The sequence below is a fragment of the Ornithodoros turicata genome, chromosome 7, assembly GCF_037126465.1.
Source record: "Ornithodoros turicata isolate Travis chromosome 7, ASM3712646v1, whole genome shotgun sequence".
NCBI classification, from domain to species: Eukaryota; Metazoa; Arthropoda; class Arachnida; order Ixodida; family Argasidae; genus Ornithodoros; species Ornithodoros turicata.
The window spans coordinates 48,210,532-48,237,088 of record NC_088207.1 but is presented as its reverse complement, the minus strand read 5'-3'; the positions used below and the strand labels follow the sequence as shown (position 1 = coordinate 48,237,088).

Sequence of the window (26,557 nt, the reverse complement as noted above, 5' to 3'; positions counted from 1 at the left end):
ATAAAGTGATACATTTCACCAAATTGGCTGGCCGGCTTAGCGTAGGCCAAATCTGTACGATCACGCTTACAGGACGTCCTACCCCGCGGGGAGGTCACGTTGCAAAACCTTGTTCTGCAATGTACACCTCGGCCTTCACACATAGAAATTCAAGTTTGGGAATTCCTTTGCACTGTATACCTTTTAACTGATAGCGCGTAACTTGCATAACTTAGTGGCATAACTTAAAGAACAAGACGAACACGAAGGCCTCTTCCCACTTCAATTTCCTTTGAATCGTTAAACCTCATTTGGCGTTGGTTTCAAGTAATGCAAAGGAATAGCCGATCTTCGGCAAAATGCAATTAGAGGTCCACTTTCTTGGGCAAAGAGTAATGCTCGACGGTCTGCGTGTTATACTGTCTGTTAAGTGTTGATGATACAGAACGAATCAAGTACATCTGAAGCAGAAAAATAGAAAGAAACAAAACGATGGGAAGAATAAAGGGCGAGGTATTATATTCATTATGGTGCTGAAGGTCCAGCGACTTCGAACTTTTCCATTTCCGACATCGACGTCTGCTGCCTTAACAGTTCATGCCAAACTTCGCTATGTACACCGCATCCACAGCAACAGGGCCACCTGTGGTGGCAACAGACATTGTTCTATAGAAACGCGCCACAAAAGAAGCAGATCTGCATGTTGGCTATGTGAGGAACGGAAGTCACGTGGGCATTTACAAGGAAGGTTTCCGTGGTTTCCGCGCTGTCCATACCCAGCGACCGCAGCACGCGGTCCCATCGACAGGCCTGCGAAACTTGCGCCACCTGTTCTGGATACGGGAATACGAAAATCCAGTTCTGAAGCATGGAACGAGAAGAAAAGAAAAACAAGAACTAATAAAGGAAACCAGTAAAACAGTACAATCACGAATGCTGGTAGTGGGGCGCCATCTATGAAGAGGTACCAGAGGTTCCATCGGACACCGTGTGTCCTCGGCCTGGTTATAGCCTGGTGACGCAGGGGAAGATATTTAGCAAACTGTCATGACAAAAGCGTGTGTATGTTGGTGGACGCAGACACAACTACACACACACACACATACATTGGATGGTGATGGGGTGGGCGAGACACAACAACAACAATAAATGATGAAAAAATGATGACAACATGGAATGTGACGCAGACACATGTGAGAAGAACACATTGGAAAATAAAAGGAAGGATGAAAGAGATAAAGATAAGCCGAATCTAACTTACCGTCCGGGACGGTCCAGAGTAATAACCTTATCACGTCCTTTGGCACTTACGATGAAAGCATGCTCTTTTATCTCTACGTCTTGCAGCATCATACGGTATGCACTGCACTACTGTTCAGGTACCGTAGAGGTACCGTACAGAAACTTAGGTACCGTACAGAAAAATCTGTGGGCTCAGAGTAAGAATGACTTCAGTAGAATGAAAAATGCATCATTTATTGGTCAAGTATACAGCAAGCTTCTTCGTGCTTTCTAAGAAAACAAGAGTGCTCCAGCGAACCGAACGGGGAAATGTTGGGGAGAGGGGGGATATGTTTAATGCTGATAAAAAAAAAAAGGAAAGGGTGAAATGTCGGGTCTTAGATGAACCCCTACCAGTTAACGTGCAAGTTCTCGCAGAACCGCATTTAAGCCAACTGACCATTTTCTGACGAAGTGAAAGTGTCGGTGTTTATATCTACTATCGCGGACAACGTGTGGAAAAAAAAGAAAAGAAAAAAAAAAGAGATTGGACTTGGTGAGGACATCTTTTGGCACACTGTTTTTGTAGTGTAGGATATAAGGTGGACGGTGGTAGTTCTCCCGGCTGTGATCCCAAAATAACACAGTGTCAAAATGACTTTATGAAATAACCATTTTTCACACTCACAGACTCACAAATTTTCTTTGAAATCCGTGCCTCAAAAAACGGCCCGGAATATCCTCGGTCTACTGTTCAAACAGTGGGACATAGGCAAAATAACTTTTTTTCTTTTGCCAGTCAATCAATCAACCAACTTGCCAAATATGTCTCTTACCGATTGGGTTGTCCTCAACTAGGAGAGTCATCTGTGAACGCACTGAACTACTTGCGTGCAACACTGCACCATATATGCTGCTCATACATGCCAGCACTCCTGTATGTCACATTGCACCAACAATGTGGTTGTAATAGTGCCCTTGGTTGTGTGACCTGTTTCAGTTTTCTCCAATGGGTGACTTCAAGCACGACTAAATACACAGAAGTGCGCGAGCGACGTTTAGGGACTATTTGCAGCGCTAGGAAGTAAATTTCACGGTTAGGGAAATAACATGCGGAGTAATTACAATCCAGGAGACTATATAAGGTGTAATTGCTCTACAGTTTACACGTTTTGTCTTTGAATGTACCAAGATTTTGGAACGAACACAGCATACAAACCATTGCTTAAACAAAGGTTTGCATGCTGCCTTATCCTTCTATTAAACCGAATTCGATTTAGCACCCTTCCTGTATAGCCCTCTACTAAACCGAATTAGCAGAAAGGCATATTAGTCAACCATTTTTTTCTTGATTTTTGAGAGATCCTTCGCTACTTTCCTGGAACATTGAATGCAAAATTTCTCTTGTAATATGCTGCAACCAATGGAAGTTAATGTCGATGCTGTCAAAAAAAAAGAAAAGTAAAAAACAACGACGGAGCGTTTAACCTGGTTCAGATAAACGGGCAAGTCGATAATTTGGCGCGTGTTTCAATCCTATATCGATCACATCGGAGGCACTCACATTGGGGAATTATTTCAACACTGTATTATTTTCACCCGGACCTATGAAACCGGGCTTCTCACAGATACACATAGGAGACGTGAACCACAGGCTGTGTATTTATGTATCTCCATTGGAGAGTATATATATTCTTGAACCGGGGCATCAAATACTTTGATGTTTGGAAGTTTGGAAAGATGTGAAAGGTTCAGTGAAAGTAACGAAGCTGTTTTCTTTTTTTTTTTTTTCAGGCTTCTTCCCATTCTATGCAAAATAAAGGTTTGTTAAAGGGGCACTACGGTGCAAAATGACTCTCAAACTCTCATAAATGAAATGTGTCAACGGATAAGTCCCTTTCCATTTGTATGGATGTCAAGGTAACACCGTTTTCATTCTGCAAGAACACATTTTTCCACTTCAGTACCCCTTTTAATGCACTCGGTTCATTCCTCGGAATGCCAGTGACTTTTTCGTTCGTTTTGACGCTTTCACCACAAGACTCTTGTGTTGTAAAAAAAGAAAAAGGAAAAGTGAATAGCACCTTAAGCATCAAGGACGCCTTGCGACAGAAATGAATTCTCCTGCTTTTGAATTTGCGTGTTTACAATTTCCCGTATTTCTTACAATTTTTTCGTCTAATTCTTTACTTTTAGCACAGAGTTTCTCATATGAAGTTGGAGATCGCCTCTACGTGGAACTCCCTCTGTGCTTAGAACTTAATAAGCATGTCGCCATGTAGTGCTTGTCACATTTTAACGTTATTGTTTATACGAAAAAATTGTACAGGGGCAGTACTGCAAGCAATACTGCAGAGCGATCTGCCTTTGCTTCTACGCTGTACTTTGTAATACGTGCGGTTTCAACTGAGATGAAGGGTTTTCGATCATGGTTTGAATATACGTCGCGTTTGCCAAAATCGAAATTTATGGTGTTCTAGAAAAACAAGACTCCAAGCGAACATCTTTCGGTGCTACAGCGTGCAATGTGCTAAGACGCTTTGAGTCCTGCTAAAATTGGCCCCACGACACCCTGATAAACCTATTAAGAGGCTCGCAGGATGTCCCCTTCCGCAAACAAATAGGAGTATGAGAATAGTGAAATCCTAGAACACATTCCCAAATCGACTTTCAAAGAGAACAAAGTATAAAATTCTTGGAAGTTGTAAAATAAATAAATAACTTCCGCCAAAACGACAAAATGCAACGGCGTGATAATAGTCGGTCAACTTACTGCACACATACCTGATTGTTTCCGCGTCACAAAATAAATATGCAATTTCTAAGCGTGAACTATTACTATATGTACTGCAGAATCATGCGGACTGTTACGAAATCAATAAGACAAGAAGAGGAAAGAAAGGACTGGCTTTGTGCAGAAATAAAGCAACTCACATACTTAAAGCCAGCAAATGCTTGTGCTTGTGTATTACGTTCATAATAAATTTTCCCATAACAGCAAATGCCGACTCGTTCAAATAGGATCAAACACGCCTAAGAGTAATACTCGATTCAAGTTCGAAATTTTGAATCGTCGCAGACCCCCTACCATTTCTTCAGAGTCTCCAGGATGTCATGTAAGATGCCTCCAATTCAGCGCCGATACATTAGACTCGTCGGGCACATCGCTCTATTTCTAAGTCTTATGAATGCAGCGCAGTCATAACGAAGCACGGGTAACTAAAATGGCTCATGGATGATTTGCGTTACGCGATAAGCCGTACCAGGACATTCATTATCGAAGCGTTATGTAGGCACATGTTAATTGGGGCATGCTCCATTCGCGAGGAAAAGCTGAAGTCGACGCAGACAGGCACTGCCTATACACAAGAAAGTGCGCAGGGGATGTAGCATGGACTCGCCAAAACCTCTGGCGACTGCACGATTCAATGAGTACGTATAATATTGCTGTGACTGGCTCGGTGTTTCAAGGCGCGTAGATACGATCAAAGAGGATTGCAGTGTGAATATACATGCCTTAGGATGCGGGTTTCTTTTATACTGTTTCGATGCAGCAATGCGAATGAAACGTCGTGGTATGCATTGTGGTACCATATGTTGGTGGCTTTGAGAACCCTGCATGTTGGGAAATCAAGCCGCGAATGCTAAAGCTATAGCCATATATTTGTTGCGCTACAGAGCAAAAGCATGGTTCCACGTCAGGATGGGGAAAGCCTGAGCTTGAGAGGATGGACAACGCTAGCGCGGGCTTTCCCCATCGCGGAGTTTATCCACCAAATTGCCTGCGTCTAAGCTATTTTATCTTTCACCTCAAGATTCACCTCAGGAACAGGGACCCATACTGGAACCCATATCTTTATATGGAACCCACATCTGGCGAACCCATATCTGGAACCCATATCTGGAATAGGAACCCATACTGGAACCAATATCTTTATATGGAACCCATATCTGGCAAACCCATATCTGGAACCCATACAGGAACCCATATCTTTATCCGTTAGTGGTCATAACGGCGTCTCTCGTGCACGATTTCCTGGCAGAAATCTGGACAAATCTCGGTCCGTCATCGACCGGCGCAGAAACAATCTTAGCGGCATTGGTACCGCACTAACGTTGGCGTTACTCGACGGTGGAAGAACAACTTCGTCATAACTTGGCGGTCCATTGCACTCGTCCACAGACCTCCACATGGAATGGCGACTAACGACCGGCGCGTCATCTGGCGACAGAGGCGGGACGTAATAAAGCACATGTGGAGCAGACGACGCTGACGGTCCAGTCCATGACCGCCTGTGGCGGCCGTCCACAGCGATGCAGATTGGAATGTTTCCGTTGGGGTCAGTCCTTCTGCTAGCGTCCATAAGGACAGCTTCCGAGTAGCTTGGCGCCAGAGTAAAATTGTCCGTTATGGACTGTTCGAGTTCCGCACTGTCCACTGTGCTTCCTCTGGAGAGCCTCCCGACAGTGGTTGGGGACACGGCGTCGCTCGCTGCGCTCATGTTGGTGCCGAACAGTTTTGTCACTTGGTAGTGCACGTAAGCCGTCTTAAATTCAACGAGTATTCTCAAGGGCCACGAAAGAAGTAGAGCGGAGAAGAGCCAGAAGACTGGGTGGGACACGTACCAAGGTAGGCGGTCGGCAAACGCCACCATGTATTCCTGGAAGTTGGCGCCGACCAGGTCGAGGCCTTCACGCATCTCCATGTAGTCATCGAGACGTTCGTTCTCGCGGAAGAAGCGTGCTCGTTGCTCTTCAAATTCCTGGGCGGCTTCGAGGTTTGCGAAGGCAAAGCCCTGAAAACGTAAGAAATCCAGTTGAACTGTGCTCTTTTACAAGCGGTGGTGCTGGCAAAACAAAAAAATAACAAAAAAAAAACAAAAACAAAGACGTAACCTGCGTAGAATCAGGACTAGCAGTAAACGTCAACCCCTTCATGGAGACAAGCAAAGTAAACACTTCCGAATGCCCGATTATAGTTTTCTTCAATAATTTGTGCACTACAGTTGAATTTCTCGGGGCTCGTTTAAGAAGACAACGCAGGCATGCTGTAAATTCCTATGTGGCCCCGAAGCTAGTGCTATTGTTCCGTATATGTTCTCCTCAGTTATGAAATGTTGCATGATGTGAACCAGCCTTGACCTGGGGGATTAATCGCTTCATCGTCGTTACGGTCGTTACAAGCTAACGAATGGCGGGAAATTCAAAAAGGTGGGCACGTGACATATTGCGCGTGACGTGTACCACGGCCTTCACGTATCGCGCGAAGAGCGGCGTGCACGTGTTTTATCACGTGCCCACCTTTTTAAATTTCCCTCCCGCCTTTTTGAATTTCCCGTCACTCGTTAGCTTGTAACGACCGTAACGACGATGAAGCGATTAAGCCCCCAGGTTTGGTCACAAGGTCTGCGTTAAGTTTGGTGCACTACGGGGAAGTATACCCCAAGTGACAGGCCCTTATTGGACTCCAGATACAATAAATTGTTGGTTCATTTAATTGAACCAACGTCATTTACCCTCTGAAAGACGCCGAGTGCTCCTCCTTGAATACAACACGTCATCTTAACGTGTGCTATGTGCATTTATGTGCGTCTGGATTTATTGCGCCTATCTCTCCTAATCGCAACACGAGACTTACGAGGCTCTCTTGAAGTTTGGTTACGTGCGGTGTTATAGTTCAACGTTGTCCTTTCGTCCGGTCAGCTCTATCCCAGCCCCTGGAGTAGGGCTACGAGGGATCTTACCTTGCTGAATCGAATTTTAGTAGTGGGATGGGTTTCCAGGCCAACGAGCTTCTTGGAAATGTCACGGACGCCACACTGGTTATACACGAAACAAGACCCAGCAGCGTGCGTGTTGATGCGCTCGTAGTATACCTGGGTTGATGTGTAGGTGTCGCCGTTCCTGTACCTCGTTACCTGTAGAAAAGGCGTTACGTCAGTGGCAAGGCATAACAACAACAACAACAACAACAAATAAGTAATGATGATGTGGTGGGATGTTTCGCCGCTGAGACGGCATCCTATCCCTATGGTAAGGCATAACAACAAATGCTAAACATGAGACAATCGATGTTCTGAGGCTGGAACACATAGAAAGGTCAAATACACACAAAGCCTAAAGTGCCTAAGAAATTAATGAGGAAAGATGGTTATCACTGAAAAGGCAAGACAGCTGTAGGACTCCTACAGCTGGCTAACCTTTTCAGTGATTTCCATCTTTCTTCATTAACAAACGCTACTCTTGTGTTTCTATACGCAAACGAAAAAAACGAAGGCGAACGCGACACACACACCAAGCATGTAAGTGAAGCCGGCGCAACTTTATTGAGGATCAACTTTAATATAAATGCTTTCATATTTGAAACTCGTGTCATCATGTTAAGGATTACGTTTATAAGTCTGTCAATATATCGGTGTTTACATATCGGTTAACCAGTTAACATATCAGTACTCGGGAGCTACAAGCTTCAAGCTTTCTAGAAAAGGAGATACACATATCTCTCGTTATTTAGCTTTGATGAATTGAAGTCAACTCGAAACAAACTACGCTTCCGTCTCCTTTTTGTTACGATAAAATGAAATCTGCGTCTTGCTTTACACTGCACGCACAGTTATTGAACATTGCTTTGCATATTCATCCCAGCAAAAAAAATTTTAATGTATTACACACTGACATGACCCGAAGAAGACGTCAAAGTACCCCAGTTCACTGCACGGTCTCTCCATATCACGCCATTTGCACTTGGTGCTTTGGAAAGATTTGAAAGCTACAAAAGGTCATTGAAAAAGAAAGAAACAGGAATACACGTCGAGCTTTCACATTGCCAGAACGATTCCAAAACGCAAAAGAAACGCGAAAGAAATAAGGGGCGAATGAAAAGGGAAAAGAAGACAAAGAAGCGCCGCTGTCGGACTACATTGTGCGAATCGTTTGTGTTAATGACATCGTTATCGATTTTTTTCAGGTTCCTATTTTCTCCTGTTCGAGCGTTTGGAGTCATACATCTGTGTCTGGCCCAGAGCTGAAGGTGCGCCCGATGGGGAGGAACTACATCCTGACGGACGTAGAATTGAATCCAAAATTACGTGATATTGTTCCATTCTGCGGAGGTGATTTTTGGAGTTTACGTTCGTTTGAGCGTTTGAAGGTAACGGACACATTTTTAGTTTAGTTCGTTTTTGTTCAGGAGACGGTTTTTCATTCCTGCTGTCATATTTGCACCGAGTAAACGCGAACTGCTTTCGTGCTCCTTGAACAACACGTTTCCTCAGGGCCGCCTTGGAAAGACTGGACCACCGTCCTCTAGACGTAGTGAAGCTCCTCGGAGAATGGCCGAGGGATCTTAGACAATCGCGCGACAGCTGCTTTAATGACATTCCTTGTGGAAATTGCAGAGCCTCTAACTTATCATAGACGTCCTAATTTTCATTTTCAAGGTTTTGAAGTAGCCGATTCCAGTGTTTTGTAGGAGCCACAATTTCCATACTTTTCTTTTCTAACTCTAACTAACACGTTTCGGAGTCTAGTCACAACGAATTTTCGGCGAACACACACACACACATACATTGGATGATGATGAGATGAGCGATTCACCGCCGCTGTGGCGGTACACTCCTCTATTGCTCATTGGGAACGGATGAGAGGATGATGATGATGAGGGCAGCACTTTCAGAGATCCGTCTTGCCAGACCGGTGGAGCGCAAGGACTCCGCAAGAAAACGAAGGCCTTGCATCCAGTGGGTAGCGTTAGACCCACGGTCCGAGAATCTTCGCGAGGTTGAACGGTCGTTTGTCAACACGTTGCATAGTAAATTACACGAGTGCACGAACCGTTGCACGAAGCCAGTTAGAAAAAGACAAAGACAAAGTTTTGCAAGGATAGCGAAGGGAAAGGGTTATATAACGAGCACGCAGCTTCGATGATTCAATCCGGGAGCTTGCGCGTGCTTCCACCGGTCGACGTCAGGGCGATGTTTGTGCCCACTTCAAATTAGCAACATCGTCAATAATACGAGTCTCTGAATGATTGCAAGAACTACAACACTGCGCAATTTTTCATCAACCCAAGCGGCACTCAGTGTAAAGGAAGGTACTGCATCGCGAGACTGACCTGCCGTGACCGTCGGACGTAGTGGTAGCATACTGCTTTCCACCAAATGATAGGCTGAGCTTCTCTCATTTGCTCGATGTGATCGTAAACTGCACTCGAATCCACCTGCACGCACAAAAAAAAAAAAAAAAAGGGAGAAGAAGTGAACAGGTACTTAGAGCAGAAAGAGTATAAGAGAGAAGGAGAGTAAGAGAGACAATTACGAACATCTGTACCCCAAAATAAGCCCATAATCGTGATCGCTTGAGAATTTTCTTCATGCAAGTAACCCCAGAGACATGAGGGGGGGGGATGATGATGATGATGACGACGGATAGCAGAAAAAATGGGGAGGTGAGCTTCTGCACTGAGTGCTCTGCACGTGTTCAGTTATCCTATTCGCACTCCCTTATTCATGTATTCCTGCAATCATGCATTCACTTTTGCGATTAGTTACGCTTTTGGACCGCAGATGTTACAGCAACTTGCATTTTAAGCCGTTAAGATGTACTAAGTCGAGCGATTTTTTTAACGCTAACGTAACAAACGGGTACATCAGAAAGAAATTCGCATGCGCAAGCCCTCTTTTTAGATCCTATATACAGTGCAAGATATATAGAAACATAGTCCAACTTACTTTGTAGACAAGCTGCAGTCGCGTGCTGCAGTGCCAACACTCTACTAAGTACACCAAGTAGAGCATGAAGAGAAGGGCGATGGGCACGTACATGTACCCATCGTCGCAGGGGCTCACACGGGTCTCACTGCGCATCGGGATGCTATGATAATTGATGACGTAACGCTTCACCTGGGACAGACGACACCAGGCAACGGCAGCGAGGCATCCACCCATCAGTGCCGTGAGCGCCAGGCACTTGGCGTGGAGGTTACGTCGTAAACTCTGGAGGAAACTCTGCTTTTTTGGCTCCTGGATCTGACCCTGGAATAGGAACATGGTCGACAGTTCAGATAGGACTACTCCCTATTGATTATTATTAGTCCAAATTTGGGCAAGGGAGGTGATGTTGTGTCGTGGCTCGTAAATTATAGTCGTATATCTTTGCTCGGTAATGTGTTTCATCAATCAGTCAATGTTATTAGGTGCATTTCGAATTCGATTTACATTAACAGAAAAAGTCTCGTCGAAAAGTTTTCGTCGCTAAAAAATGGAGTCGACTTACATTGTCGGGAATTGCCTAAAAGCAGTAAAAGAGCCACTTGACAGTGGCGACACTGAAGAACGCCCTTGCTAAACCTGACAGCCGACCTTTTAGTGTGGAGAAGGTACTGGATAGTTGGCCAAAGCAGCGTCAACAACCTGCGCTGTGTGCCCTGGCGACTTGCCTCAAGGACATAAGTGCTGAAGTAATCTTTTAATCACTCAATGCCTTCACACATCAAGCGCCACGGAACAGCTGGTCGCACCAGTGCGACCTACACCAGCTCCCGGAGCATAGTGGTTAGGATGATCACTTTCCACGCCGAGACTGGGAGGAGACACGAGTTCGAATCCTGTCACCGGCTGTGCTATCTGAGGTTTTCCCTGGGTTTTCCGAAGACTTTCCAGACGAATGTCGGCACAGTCCCCCCTGAAGTCGGCCCAGGACGCATACTAACTCCCCTGTCCCCCACTGTTTCCTGCTGTCTCCTCTCTCCATCTGTCCACGTCTGTACGCCGCCCTAAGCCACAGTTGCTTCGCGGTGCTAACACGGAACTTAAAAAAAGTGCGACCTACGTTTCCATTTTTTTTACTACTTCTAATCTAATCTAATCTAATCTAGTGGCACAATGCCACTTTCAGACCCGCTTCGACACTGGCACGTAAGATACGGATGGTCCAACAATGCCCGAGCAACACAGGGATGACGCTGGTGTTAACCGTTTGTCTTCATACAAAAGCGTCTTAAGTAGGGAGTGACTTTTTCGGGTTAAATCCTTTCTCAGATTCGGAAGGTAAAAATCGGGCGATAATTGTGCCTTCGGGTGTTATCGGGTGTTTTTGTTTCTCCTCTTGTCTATTAAGTCCTTTCCTAATCTCTCTTTTTTGTTCTTTTGTTGTTGTTTTTTCCGAGATCGTGACCTTCCAGCGGTAATCCCCGAAGGCATAGAGAGTGTTGACACACCTGGGTGTAATGCTTGGAAAGTAACTGACCCATCCTTACATGTGTTACACGTGGCGACCTTTGTTCGTCTTCAGTGGAAACGTCACTTGAGGATTTCATAGTGACTGGAATTCGGGAAGAAATCGGGTTTAACCCGAATTGTTCGGAGGTCAGTTCGGGGGGGAGGGGGGGATAACCGGGCAGAATCGGGTTTAACCCGAAAAAGTCACTCCCTACATATAAGTTACACATTGTGGGTTAGAATAGTGACGGAAAATGAGATGTCATTGCCGGCGCTCATTGTGTCAACACATTTTGAGGTTGTAACTTTGAGCTTTCACAGATACACGCGGTCGGAAACTTTTACGTATCGCCATTTTATTCGTTCTGCACATCGTGCAGGTTTCTGCGAATGTACACAGGACCACATAAATGCAAGCGCAGCAATAAATATCAAACACTTGCTTCTCCCTATATCGTGTACTCGTCCGATCGCTGCAGATATGTGCCGCATCGCTGGCTTCCTGAGATAGCTGCACATGTACCATCGTCCATCTGGTCTCACAGGGAGCTTTTAATAGATGTCAATTTTTTCGTATCTCTGCTTCTTTTTTTTTTCTTCACCGAGCTCCAATATGAAACAAAATCCAAACAACGACACGAAAGAAGTGGTATAGCGACGAGATGATTTATAGCGTTCCTGCCATATTTTACTACGTTCGTTTTACTTTAGTGCAAGTTCCGGTGTGTTCTTCTGGACTGTCTAATGGGCTACTGCTGGTGCAGGCAGGCAGCTTTGGCAAGTGCCTCTATTTATTTATCGCTCTTGTTTTGTAGATGCGAAAGATAGCGGCGTAAGTTGTTGCGGGAAAGAAGAGATATGTTTTGTGGTGTTTACGCTAGTTCTCAGATACGAAAGTAACGATCGTTTTTTTTCCACGTGCCTGCATCTTACGCATTGTGGCGTGCTTAAAGCAGCATGCTGTACGGTTGCTCATTATTATGAATGTAGCGTTTTCATGTGGCAATACTTAATTTAAATGTGGTAGTCGAAACTTTACGCGAACGCCGACATAAAAGCGGAGTCATTTGGCCTGGTCGTTGGGCTTCTGTCATTTCTCAACCCCTGTATTTATTGAGTTAAATTTAATTCTTTTGTGCGAAATACAAAATTAATAACAAAATATCATGTATTACCACAGGGCAGACGCACATAAAAAGAAAATGAAGACATCGATTAAATTTAACTGAAAATACATGCCAATTACGAGAGAAAGGACATATCATTAATTAGTTTCGTAAATCCCATTGTTCCGCTGTGTTATAAGGATACCTATACCGAGCGAGCAGCAATATAATTCAAACGAAAGCATTGTGTTTATTACCGGACTCCTCTCCTTCCCCTCCACTCTTTCTTTCCTCCTTTCCACAATTTTGTTCCGGTTTCCTCTTTGGTTCATGGTCTGCACGTCGGTCCTCCCCATCTACTAAACTACAGCGGCAGATTTTAAGAACAACTTAAAAGACAAGAAATAGGCTACACAATCTTGCCATCGTCTCCTAACCATATCGGTGACGTGAATTTTTAAAGTAGACGACCTTTCCCAGCATCCACTTCTCCTATTTATGAAAGTAGGCAGGGTAGCGAATCGGGCACGTTTCTTGTTCCAACGAGTGGCGCCATCCTCAGAAGGCATGTTCCCTAAATGGGGAAACAAAGAGCGGGGGATATGGCAAGCCAAATAGGGAAGCAGACTCCTTAAATTTTGAACGCAGACAATGGACAGAAGGGCGTAGAGTTAGGCTGCAACAGGGACGGCCAACATTTACGCAGCGCTAAGCGGTACGGTACGTTAACGTATAGCGTAGCGTGGCTTTGTTTATTTGTTGGAATCACATTACAAGAAAAAAAAAAGGAGTAAACTCGATCCTGATCTCGGTTACTCCCCGTTTGTGTCCCGTGGCCCTCAAATTCACTCCCTATGTTTACAAACAGTCTCTAGTCCAGCATTTAGTCCCGAAAGGGCCTATAATGGTTGTGCCAATACATCTGATCCCCTAAAAAAAAAACTAAAATTAGTTTTTTTTTCGAAAAATCTTCCGAGACCAGAGCGGCGTCTAATCAACGGCATAACGAAAACAACATAGTGTCCAAACAAACACAGTTTTAAAACACTCGTGCTGAGGAAAGAACGAGACACGTAGACTGACAATACGGACGCGTGCATCCTCTCTCATAATTACGCTTGTCGCGTTTACGCCGACGAACGAACGCGAAATGAAGAATAAAAAAATAAAAAAATTCAACAAACACGTAAACGTTCCCTGGCAGGTGTTCGCGCTGAGATCCACTATCACCGACAATACCGTCTTTTCACACACACGAGCGCGCGCGCGCTTCATGTGTATGAATATCGCTATATACGTCCTGCGAAATAAACGGGCTTCGCGACGATAGCGTTGATGCCTGTTAGAAGGGCATCGTTAAACAAATGGCACCGCGCGCATACGCGGGGTATTCTTCTTCCTTTTCGGCATGGACACATCCCCGACGGACAGGGTAAGATAGCCCTATCGGGTCCTGCGAGGCGGAAGGCGACTATAAAACAGACACAGCAGCAGACGAGAGAGCAGAAACGCAGGACGCCTCCTAGATAATGTATCGATCCATTTGCCAATCGTCTAACTGGCGGCTGCAAAACCAAAGGAAGCATCAGCAGTGAAGAAGCGTTTTGTGTGTGCTCTAGCCAAGTCACGGTCGCTGCGTCCATTTCGAGATGAAGCGCGTAGTTCTTCGTGTCTGAACTCCTTCACTGCAAAAAAAAAAAAAAAAGAAGAGAAAAAAAAGAAGAAAGAAATCTTGATTTGTCTGTGAATCGGCTTCGTTCTGGGCTGCTGCTGCTGCTGTTATGGTTTTCGGGGTTCCCTGTATACTTGCGGCGGGAGGACGGTGGTGTCTGGTGGTTGAGGTGGGTGCGTATGATTGTGAGGCTGGTACTGCGCTCTAAAAGGGGGAAGAGGAAGTAAATTAGGGATCAATTACAGTTTTCTACGCCCTTAAAGAAGAACTTTCCCTGCGTGGCACGCTCCTGGCTAGCCATTATCCCGAATTTTGTGAGACATTTTTGTGGCACTTATGCAGGTATCCCTATTGTCATAGAAAGGCGCACACGCCGCGCTTTCCACCAATCACGTGACGACATCATTCTGTGCAATGGTTGACCATCAACGCGAAGTTTTGTGAAGTTCTATCCTAAGAGTGTAGTTCCCCCAAGTTTTCTGATCCTGAAATCTACTCCCTATAGAACTGAAAGTAGTCCCTAAACTTCGCATATGCTTCCGTACATTAATTCCCGAAAGGGACTAATGGTTGTGGAAATGCGTCTACTCCCCAAAAATGACTGGTGTTACTTGTTTTTTCCCTACAGAGTTGTTTGTGCTATTTTTATGATCAGGTTTAGGTGAACATCGACCCTCATATGATCGTGGGTCTGCTTTTGGTTGTAGAGGAAACATCCGGGATGGAAGCGTCCCACAAAGAAAGAGAGGGTACAAAGTCAAAATGTCGTCCTTGTCCGGATATCAACCTCTCTACTTTTCCTGTCCGAGTGTGTAACAGCTGTTGTAGTCGAACATCAAGTTGCCAGATAGCCCCAAGCAGCACATACTGATAAGCTTGAGTAGTAGTAACCATTTACTTGTAACGAAGCAACTTGAAAAAATATCAACTATAAGCTACTGTGAGACCATAAGAACCTTCGTGGCATCGATAACTAGACAATACTCGAGTAGTCGACAAGGGATCTACCAAGAAAATCTGTCTTCCTTTACAGATAATATTTACTTGGGCCACAAAGTGCTATGGCGCACAAAAGCGACACTGAGAACCTGCTTCGAGTCCTAATTCACTCAAGGTCACACAGAAGCCTTTGAAGAGACCGCGCTGAACTAACCCAATTAAACCAAATTGCGTATTATACTACCAGGGACTGTTGATTCTGCACAAAATGTTGTGAACGTGCCACAGGACACTTGTAAATCAGGCAGCAAGATTATCGTGCTTTTCCCTGCTTATAGTCCCGAGCTTCAAACTGCCATACAACAGACAAACCACCCTTAAAATTTTGCAACACGTTCACTATCCTGTAGACTTGTACAACGACGAAGTACTATTACGAGGTACAAAGCACGCACTCATTACTTAGTCATGCTCGAAACTACAGTTTACTGATTACTGATTTTATACTGATTTTATTTTGGAACACCGCGGATCCGTTCAGATCCCTGCAGAACCAACAAGGGACTTCATGTACAGATCACACGCGTGGAGCTGATACGAATGAAACGAACTTTCCCCACGCCTCGTAGCAAATCATTTGAAACTTTCACAACAGACAATTTATTCAATACGTGAAAATAATGAGCAGTTAATTTATTTATTTCAACACACCCCACGGGTCCTTTAGGGAAGCGCGCACGTGCCAATTGAACGTGCCAATCAAACAATAGTATGATGCAAGCGCTTTTCTGTGCTTTAGTTAATGCAGTGGCTCGAGACGTGCTCGATTTGGAATATTACTTACAAATAATTTTTAATTTATTATTATACCACGAGAAAAAAAAAACAAAGAAAACATTTAAGTCTATACGCTACGCGAGTAGGTCAGCTGTCTTCGCAGCTCCAGGCTTTCCCTCTTCCCCCGATTGCCTGTAAAGCGACATCATTGGACCATCTCGCAAATAAGGGGGCGACATTTCAAGGTGAGGCGCACGTAGCTTCTCCTGCGCACCCGGCATGCCGGTCTGCAAATACTCCCTTAATGCGTCTTTGTGATTGGACAGACAATTCGTCAAGTGGTTAAATTCTCCAACCGAAACCCACCTTCTCAAGCCTCACTCCAGCTCTGGCGCGCTAGCGCTCGTCCTTTACCCCGGTAGTTCTTATGCCAAGCGTTCCGCTAAAGCAAGAAACATTGTTCTCTTTCTGCAGGAGGCGGGTCTTGTCCAACAACCCCTCCAACCCTTTGCACTCCCCGACGAAACCACGCACCCTCTACGCATCTCCACTCTTCCTTCGTTTTCTCTTTTTTTTCTTCCTTTGCTATAGTCGTGATGATGCCCACTTCTGTGTGGCCAGCAACGGAAAGCTGATTCAAGCGTTACCCCCCTCTCCAAACTTTCCCCTTTCCCCATGGCGTCTATCTGTTAAACTTTGCAGGAGTTTGTGGGCAAGTGAACCTCCTGTTAAAGGGTCGTAGGCGCTACCCATCGTGTGACACAACAGCATTGCCCTGAAGCCTCCTCCTACAGGCCAAGCCAGCCTTGCACAATCTTTGCATTTCGCCCTATCGATCGACGGGAAAGCTGTAACTGAAATAGTCATAAAGACGAGACGCTCGTCGTCTCCCGGTGAAACCTGTCTGCTTAGGCGACGACGTCATACTACTGCCGGGAGGATCCATAATCAATGGGTCGCCTCGCCCAAACTGATACTTGGCGGTCGCCGATGGCGAAGATAACCTCGCTGTCATATCATTTCTCCTTACGTCGAAGGCGAAAGAAAAAGTTGAAACGTGCATATTTTATGATCATCGTATCTTTCTATTACTATATAACCACCAAGGAGAAACGAGTGTTCGCGCCCTCCAGCTTTGCTACTGCGAGCGAAATGGGGGGGGAGGGGCTGTATCGCGTGTGGCAGGAACGTCTGGATACTAAACGTCTTCACGTGCGTGTTCGTGATGGAAAAATGAAGTGTCTTGCGCGTTCCGGCGCTCAAATTTACGTATTTATAAGCATATATAATGGGCCATTTAACGTGCAATATGGAACTGTCGTACGATCTTAAAATTAACAGGCGAATCTTAACGTTTTACGTCACTTGGAGAGTTATACGTAGTAATAATGTACACTGTGTAATGACTGAGAGCCAGTATTTAGGATATCCTCCAAGGTAGGTATGTCGATCCTTATATCGTCTTTATGAGGAGAAGAAACTAAAGAGATTTGTACAAAGTTCAGTGTCTCTCCCCATATTCTTCTTTCTTATCCAATCCAATCCAATCAATGTCATGTGGTTAACATCACTGACATCGTCGTCTCCAGAGCTACGGCTTTACTGCTAGAGACTTTACTGGACGTACAGCAGTGCTCTACGGGAAAGTCGTGATAAATGTTAGTTACGATAATGGCCGCTGGAGGCGTTACTTCACATTATTGGGGGAGAGAAAAGGACACGTGCATTACCATCATCATCACCGTCATTCTTCTATCGTCCTTCTACGGTTATGGTACTGGCTCACCGTTGTAGCTCACCCTAGTCATTCCGCTGCTGTTGCTATGCATGCCTACCCTCTCCTTCGTCTTAAAGATTGCCTCACGTACAGCTAATCACGTGATAAGAAATAGTGTGAACTAGCACGAAATCATTCGTGGAGTTGCGACAGCCAAAACTAAAGTACCTCGGTGCTGGAAGCTTGACGTACATACAGTATACAAGTCTCTATCCATCCGTAGTAGTAGGGCGTGTTAAGGACACCATAAAGTAGCCCTGGAGGTAGGTGTACTTGCTCAGTGAGGCGATATACTCGTATGTGTACAGTATAGTGATGGTAAGGGTCGGTTAGCCACAATAACAAGCGACCTTTCGTTATTTTAGTCAAGAGGAGAATGTTTGATAAGTTTGGAGAGAAGAGAGAATACAAACGGTGGTGTACAGCCGAATAACTCAGAGTGTGCATCCAATGGCATACACTGCACTGCAATAAACGCTGTCGTGACTTCTCAATTTGGAACACAATAATAGGGCGTGGGAATATGACATTATCAGTGGTCCTCCAGAGTGCTTTCGGCGATTAGCCGGGCGCAAGTCCTTGGCTGGCTTCACAGGAGAAAGCTCGACGAAAAACAGCAGCAATTTAATTATGAATGATGTTATCACGACGTGTTTCTTCGCTTAGGCTGCGTGACGCTACCCGAGTACATAGAGGTTGCTATGATTTGATGAGTTAGCATGACACGCAAGCGAAGGTAGCAGAGCAAAGGTTCGTCCAGCAGACGTGTGACTGTTAGAAAAGCCATAGGCGCTAGAAGAGCATGACGGGCGGGACTGCGAAACGGTCCAAGAAATGCACTGAACGGCCTGCTGTCGACAGCTTCTAGTTGACGCATAAGGGGAACGAAAAGTTATTTCGAAGTGCTAATCGAACTGTCGTGTTGAGCGTTGACAAGGTAGCATGTCTATGTCTTGGCTTGTGGTCTATGTCTTGTCTTGAAACATAGGACAGGTCTCTGCACTCAGGACGTTACAAAATTATTCAAAGTTCCTCTTACCGCGTCGTCTTCATTTGCCGACCATCCCCTGTTTCCGTCCTCGGAGCCGTCTTCTCCAATCGTCGTGGCTGGATGCATGTACTCCGGCAGAAAGCCATTCCCACAAGCCGAGTCAGCGCCGGAGTCTCGTCGACATACGGGCTCGGCAGCGTCCCTTGACGCTCGGCTCCTCCAGGCAGCGTTGTGCGTTGCCTGTCGTACCCTCCAGCAATACGGGGAGGAGGAGTTCATGCCGTTGCCCAGGATCGCCATTGTAAACCTCACTGAATACTCCTGCGGTAATGTTGCCGACAGCGAATACTTTAACCATGCGCAAAGAGTCCATACAACACCATTACACCAAAGTACAACATCAATTCACGGAGCAATAATAGAGCAGACCTGCGCTCTCGAAACGTAGCATGAAACACAGACTGAAGATAAGAAAGCGGCATCGAAAATTATCGCTCACCATAAAGCGGCATGATGAAGCGCAACAAAAGTACCCAGCTACCGAAGTACGGAAAGTACTACGAACCGTAAGTAAACCGATGTACTCTGCCATGAAGGTAAGCATTCAAGAAACCGACACGTTCTAATCGCTATCAGTTCCACTTTAGCGATCCGTCACTAACATTACTCGTGCTGTGATGCAAGCTATAACAAAATTTCCGTTTCAAATAGCCTTACCTTTCCACTCGCTACAACGGTTAAGACACAACTCCACGGACGGGTGGCTCCTGTGGTTAACGCCATGGACGAGTGTTCATGTCGTCGTCCAGTAGTCGCGGAGGTTGGGGCGCCACACATCCCTATTCCATCTGAACATCTTGGACTTGCCAGTGTCCTCTGGCTTCACAATAATGCAGCACCTTTCAGAAAGAAAAGGAGAGAGAGAGAGAGACATTGGTGCTGATCGTTACGGGGCGAAGCACGTTTTGTAAAGTTGGCTTCGCCGACAGATTAGTACTCTTGAGGCAGAGCACCCTTTACAGGGCGCAAATACAGAGTGTGTCAAGATTTTCTATCACAGTGGCTTGAAGTAGAGTCGGGAGACTCGGATTCTGGGAAAGTGACCTCTTATATTTGCTAAGCGGGACATTAACATAAAAAGGGGGCGAGTGTTCTTTTTCTCTTGTGCTCACTTGTTCAGAATTTCACACATTTCCGTGGAAAGCCTTTCTCTCTGAATGTGCAAACGCGATGCAGTGATCGGGAAAAGGCTGAGAAAAGGCTGAGCGGGTCTTACGTCAACCTGTACGTCGTGCGCATTCTTGCGAATTTTTGAAATGAGAAAAAATCTTTTCTTGTTGCTTTGTTTTTGTTGTTGTTCCTTTGAGAGGTTGGCCTCAATGCTCTCTCCTTAGGGCCAACAGGTAGCGTCACTACTTGTCAATGCAGTCGGAGAATAACAAAAAACCGAAGCTCGACGTTTCAGGCTGAAACGTACGCAGTTATAGAACTGATAAGAGATGCGTCTAAGCTATCTGACACATTCGGGAGGGTATTCGTAAACGATCCTCGACTATACCCTACACGCGTGCCGCTCCTCGAGACCGGTTTTGACCGATTCCTGAGACCTTCCAATATTGCCCTCGATTCGGAACGTTCCGCGGGCAGAAGAAGTCCTTCGCGCTTTCCGCCGCCAAGTGTTTCCTTTAAGCCTCCTTTCCTCCATTCACTGGAGTGCAGTCGAGGACCGTTTAAGAATACGGCGGCGATTTGCGATCCGGGGTCGGAGCGGCACCCTCCTAAAAGTAAGGCACCAGCAGTTCCTTTCACACAGAATACCAAGTCCTCCCTTTTCGAATATATTACTCCAATATACGAGTATATTCCTATTGAAACATTGCCTCTGTTCTGCGAACTGATCGCCATCTGCGTACAATCGATTCTAGTTTGTGGGCAAAGTGAAACAGACGATGATGCTCTTATCTGCAGCTTTCGGGTAATTTCCCGCCGAGACGGCCCGCGTTCGGGTCATTAACATGTTGGCGACCGCCAAATGAGAGGACAGGAAAATTACCCCCTGCTACTTTCAGCCATTCCCAGCCTTCCATGTCTCTCCTCAAGATACGGCCTTATCACAAGCAGGAAAATTAGCCCGGTAATGAAGGTTGCCAGCCGGTAGGGTTTCTTTATTTTTCGCGCTTCGCCATCATCTTTTGTGCCTTCCTTTTCAAGACGCGGCCGTGTAAATTTGATTTCGGATTGGGCGCTGCCGCCAGAGTTCGTAGGCGGAGTAAATGCAAATTTGGAACAAGGGAATCATATATACTGCTGATGTTCGCGGGATATTTTTGCGTTTCACGTGCGGGAAGCTATTACGAAGCAAGTAAAAAAAAAAAGAAAATAGTTTTCCGTACTTCATTTCGGCATTGCACATCTTTTTCCTTCGTGCGCGTGCTTTTTTTTTTGCCCTCCGTTTCCTGTTCTTGCTCAGAACGTATAGGGAATGGGGAATGTGTTAGAACAGCTAGGAGCACCTCTTTGCCGTCGTCACTACATAGGAAAAGCGTGGGGAGCATTGCTGGCATGTGTGCAGCGGTTGAGGCCTCGAAAGGACCAGCTCCCGTGGCATGGTTGTTAAGATGATCGCTTTCCACGGGTGACAGGTGACACGGGTTCGAATCCTGTCACCGGCTGTGCTCCCTGAGGTTTTCCCTGGGTTTTCCGAAGACTTTCTAGACGAGTGACTTTCCAGACGGCACAGTTCCCCCTAAAGTCGACCCAGGACGCATACTAACCTCCCTGTCCCCACTCCTTCCTGCTGTCCTCTCTCCATCTGTCCACGTCTAGACGTCGCCCATAGTCACAGTTCCTTCGCGGCGCTAACACGAAATTAAAAAAAAAAAAAAAAACAAGAAAGGCCTCGAAAGGATGTCAAAGGCTGAGTCATGAGTCCACCTTACCCATAGGAAGAACATTAATGATGAAAGTCACTGAAAAGGTTAGCCAGCTGTAGGATTCGAACCCACATCTTCTGAATGTGTGTATGAGTTAGAGAAATGTAAGAGTGAAAGGGGGATGAGTGAGAGAGTGGTTGGTTTGTCCCTTCAGATGACGCGCCCTTGGAAGTCGCTGTGCAGGTGTGTTAGCTTTGCTCAATTAGTAGAGCCCTGGATCGGTAATCCAGAAGATGTGGGTTCGAGTCCTACAGCTGGCTAACCTTCTCCCCCAGTGACTTCCATCTTTCACCATTAATTTCTTAGGCGATGTGATGTGATGTGATGTGAATAAAGAAAAAAATGAGGATGTGAGTTTCGACGAAGTCAAACTGGCTACCCCAGTACACTTACTACAGAAAGTTCAATCCGATGATGAGATGATGAAAACGCAAAAGGATGATGTCCAGAGACAAACAGAGATGATAATGAATTTCTTAGGCGCTTTGAGTCTTTCTACGTATTCGTCCTTTCTATGTGCCTCGGAACATGAAGAACATTAGTTAATAAGGTTTTCTTTTTAGATGCGCAGTTAAGCACTAAGCACGACGAAAACACTGTCGTTCACATCGTTACCATTCACCACTTCCACGAACGAGCGCGCGCTGTTACTTCGTAGACAGGAATCGTGTTTCGTTGCAGACTTTGACACAAGAACCTCACACATTCTAAACACGCGCACGCGACTCAGTACTCTGTCGAGTAAGGTTACGTAGGGATGACAAAAAATCGATCACGCAAACACGTTACACCTGCGTATGTGCGGCACATAACACCCGCCAGAAATACCCCAACCGAGGCAGCTACATGGGGCCGCGCGTAGTGGACTTAATAACTGCGCTTCCTAAAATAACCGAGTAGCGATCGTCGAAGCTAAAGACGGGTTCTCTCGGCGATGCGTGCTTTTCCCTGCATGCTGTTCAATCAGCTCCCCGCGTGTTGACCGAGTGGCGAAGAAGCAGCGCGTGGTTTCTCCTGGTGAAGACACATCCAATTAGGTGGTCTTATCGATTTGCCCCCTCAGCCAGTAGAGCGCGAAATATGGCACATGATCGGGGATACTTCGGTGTGGAAAGACAACAGGACGTTGTCACCGTTGTTATGGTGTGCCTTGCGGATTAACACGTTTGTTTGCTGAAGGGTTTCTGTAATAGGGAATATGCGGGAAGCGAAAGTGTTAGAACAAATAGCTTGCCTTGTCAATACCATGTCGTTAGGTTAAGATGTCTCGTTACAGATTGACGTGCGCACTCTAGAAAACAGGGCCTGCTATACAACAACAACGATTATATTTTGACGATGAAGTGGCAATTAAGCACGTATCCGACCGTCACATGCTGGAAATCGCTTTCACCAAAATGGTTTTCCCCTATCGTGTGCTAGAGAGACAGAGACAGAGACAGAGAGAAAGACGGACCGATTGTACCTGTCAAAGATATAGCCGCATTAACCCGGTAATTCTGAAATGTACGGAAATGTTGGTTACTGGGAATATCGAATCTTGTCCGACTGACTTTTGTTAATTTATTTATTAGCAACTCAGACAGTGTCATCGTAGCGTACGATGTTTTTTTTATCTTTAATTTAATTAGTCTATCCTTCGCTAAAATGCCTTCATAAATGTTTCATTAACAGATGACCGATGTTGGATATGGATATACATTTACGTAATTACGTCTCGCTGACGACACGGAAACCTTTCCGTAAAAGCCCTCCAACATTTCAGTGGTACAGAATCACTTGATGAACGCACAAATGAAGAACAGACAAAAAAAAAAAAAAGAAACACCGATAAAAGTCACGGTACATGGGTGAGAGCAGTTTCGCATTTAAAGGCCTCTTCCCCGCACGACCGTCAGGCGTTATGTGAAGCACGCTTTACAGTCCTAGTCCTGGCTATCTACGAAGATCCCACAATGTCTTCACTGCATATACGTAAGATAAACAGTCAGCTTTGCGCATACAAAGACTTTCTGCGTCCAGCGAGGAGTTTGGCCGTTAGTTGCACTCTTATGAGTAATCCTTGGGAAGACAATACACATTGACGAGATAAAAAAAAAAATTGTCAAGGCCGAAAAGTGGACGGTCCAGAGATCCGGTAAAAGAGAGATTGAAGCAAAAACCTCAGGTCGGGATATTTCGAACAGAGACTATTCATCTACTGAGCACAATTCTCATCATTGGCAGTACATAAAAAAAAAGTAATGAAAAAAAAAAGGGGGATTATGCTTTAAACAACTCTAGGGCAATGTGAGTCCACTTCTCCGTTGAAAATAAAAATAATAATAATAAATGAAAAAAAATAAAAATAAACATAACCATTGGCCCCTCGGGCTAAAGTAAACAACCTTCGTGCTTGATTTGCTTTGTTGATAGACTATGGAAGTGGGTTATTTCGGAGCTCGTGTTTACATGAAAGTAGATTAGAAAGAACAGAAAGTTAACCGTAGATGGGTAGAAATCCAGCGAACCGGTAGAATGTAGGAAGGGAGTTGCCTCAGGACAGAAGCCGCCGATATTTCGAACAGAGACTGTTCTTCTTCTGGGCCAGTTAACCTGAAAGTTAACCGGTACATTATAAGTTTGAGGCTGTTAGAAGTTTTCTTTTCACGGTCAAGGTCTTCTTTAAACGGCTGCGGATATTTTTATCTATTTATCTGTATTTTTTATTCATGTACATATTCGTAACCATATGTTCCGATTTTAAACCTTGTAACGTTTCGTCTTACGTGACACCTCCCTGTGCTGGTGTAATATCCGTTCCATATCACGTACATATAGGATAACATGCAAGAAGCAAACCACTGTAATGAGCTCTTGGTGAACGTTGGTCAGCAGCTGCGGTTAGAGTAGAGCTCAGAATGTTACAAGAAGGTAGGATTCTTCCGGAGGGATTCTGCTTCATTAGACCTCTCATACCTCCACATACGTACATGCCTCACCCCAATATTGTGCCTCGCCGCCAATGTGTTAAATGATGCCCGCCTACGCCGGCAACCTACAGTTGCCGGCAGTGCCTTTCACGTTCCAAACTTTCTCGGTCATTTCTGGGCCTAATTTTCGCAAGGTGGGACACGGCGGCATTTAATTAACGTAACAAATTAGCTGGAGCTTGAGGAATGTATGCGTCGGAGTTATTAAAGGTGCATATGACAAATTTTGAGTCCAAGGTCTTGGAATGTAGACATGTCTAGTGTATGGGTTGGATTGGGTTGAAAAGAAAAGTGATATGGAGATTGGGGTTTCACGAATGCTATCAATTGTCGGTTACTGAAGGTACTGTCGGTATCAGGAAGACATTTGATGGCTTATATGAAATTTTAATATATTGCTCTCACTTCTTTTGTGTTATTCGATGGAATGCGTTCTGTAAAATGTCTACTATAGTTTCATACACAGTCACATAGCTAAGAAGAAACTGAACTTGACTTAAGTATTGCAACATTAAGGATCCTGAAAGCCTCATGAGTCATGAATGTCCAGATCCGTATTTGATAACGATGTCCTAGTTGCCCATAACGAAGTATATGGAGAAGATGCTTCATTAAAAGCGGACCTAGTGTTATATACTGTGTAGTTTAAAGTAACTGTCGTTAACATCTCCATGTTATCTTAGTCGGTAAATATTTCAGCGAATTCACGTTGGGATCTAGGTAAGCCGCGGAATTAAGCGTGGCATCCTCTAACAACCGATCTTAAAACGAAATAACCATATCTTTGAACTGTTCTGCATAATTGTACTTTCGACATAATTACAGTTGGACTGATTTGCGTTCAGATGTACAGCAGGGGCGGATTTAGGGGGGGGGGGGGTCCGGATGTCCTGACCCCCCCCCCCCCAATTCCAGACTTGAACATAGGGTTCAATGGATCAATCTCAGCATGCACCTGGCACTTGTCCACACCCGACACCTCCCCCCCCCTCAAAAAAAATCCTAGATCAGCCCCTGATGTACAGTTGAGAGCCCGAAAAGAGGGAAGCGTGGGATTCTCCCCGTTCAAAGCACAACAAAGAGGAAAGAAATTAAGTACAGGGGAGGACATCGCCACACCTTACGAGATTACTGAACGACGCTAGCGACATCAGGCGTATGTCACCTAGTTCTTAAAACTCACGTTGCCCTAGTTGTTACACTAATAGCGGAGGTAAAGACTGTCCACGATAAAAGCAAAGGGCAGATACTGGCGCCCACCGTCACACATCATAAAAAGCGACACCGCATTCATCGATAGTCATCCCAAATCACACAATACGGAGACGTTGTTGCCAGCAGCAGCACTACAACAGAGACTTGGAATTCACATTACATACATGAAATGTCGTACCATTTCGTTTACACTACACCGCACATGATCTCGAGCTCTCACGCTGAATAACAACACCCCCATTTTGAAAATCTAACCACAGTAAAGGAAAAAAGAAAAAAGTACACTCTTCGAATGGGTGACACCGGAGCGGAATACCTGACGAAACGTTTCACTTCAACCTCTTATAACGCACCACTCTCCGAGTAATATGCTATACGTTAAGAGGCTGGCGCTCGGAAGCTTTCCACATCGCTCTCAGAGAGAGAGACGCTCTCTCGGCTTTTCTTTTTTTTTTACCTTGTCATTGTGTATTCCTTCACGCTCTTCTTCTTTCCGAGCAGGAAGCCGAGACCTCGTTCGTGAGAGAATCCATAGCAGCCAGGATGAAGAAGGGCACACAGACTTCCTCAGGAGAAAACCATAACGTCGCCCCAAAGCGGCACTAAATAAAAGCGGGAAGAAGTGTTTGTGTGGTCCCTGGGAAGCGGCGTTCCCTGCAAGGGCCCGACGCTCCGCCACAGTGGCGCCGTCTATTGTTAGCCTCGTGCCAAGGTGATGAAGTAGGCGCGCGGTTTTCAAATTGCTGTTTTTCACGTTC

At 45.3% G+C, this 26,557-nt stretch overlaps 1 protein-coding gene across 1 annotated transcript; it reads right to left on the bottom strand.

Annotated features, from left to right (window-relative positions):
- Positions 1–1,439: 1,439 nt before the first annotated feature.
- On the bottom strand, positions 1,440–26,520 carry LOC135401338 (transmembrane protein 151B-like). The gene is made up of 7 exons (XM_064633687.1): positions 26,257–26,520; positions 19,397–19,578; positions 18,728–19,000; positions 9,930–10,232; positions 9,314–9,418; positions 6,945–7,118; positions 1,440–5,996 (listed from the first exon to the last, which is right to left on the bottom strand). Exons 2-7 carry the CDS (start codon positions 19,514–19,516, stop codon positions 5,208–5,210), a joined length of 1,764 nt encoding a protein of 587 aa, XP_064489757.1. The 5' UTR covers positions 19,517–19,578; positions 26,257–26,520; the 3' UTR covers positions 1,440–5,207.
- Between the last annotated feature and the right edge of the window lie 37 nt (positions 26,521–26,557).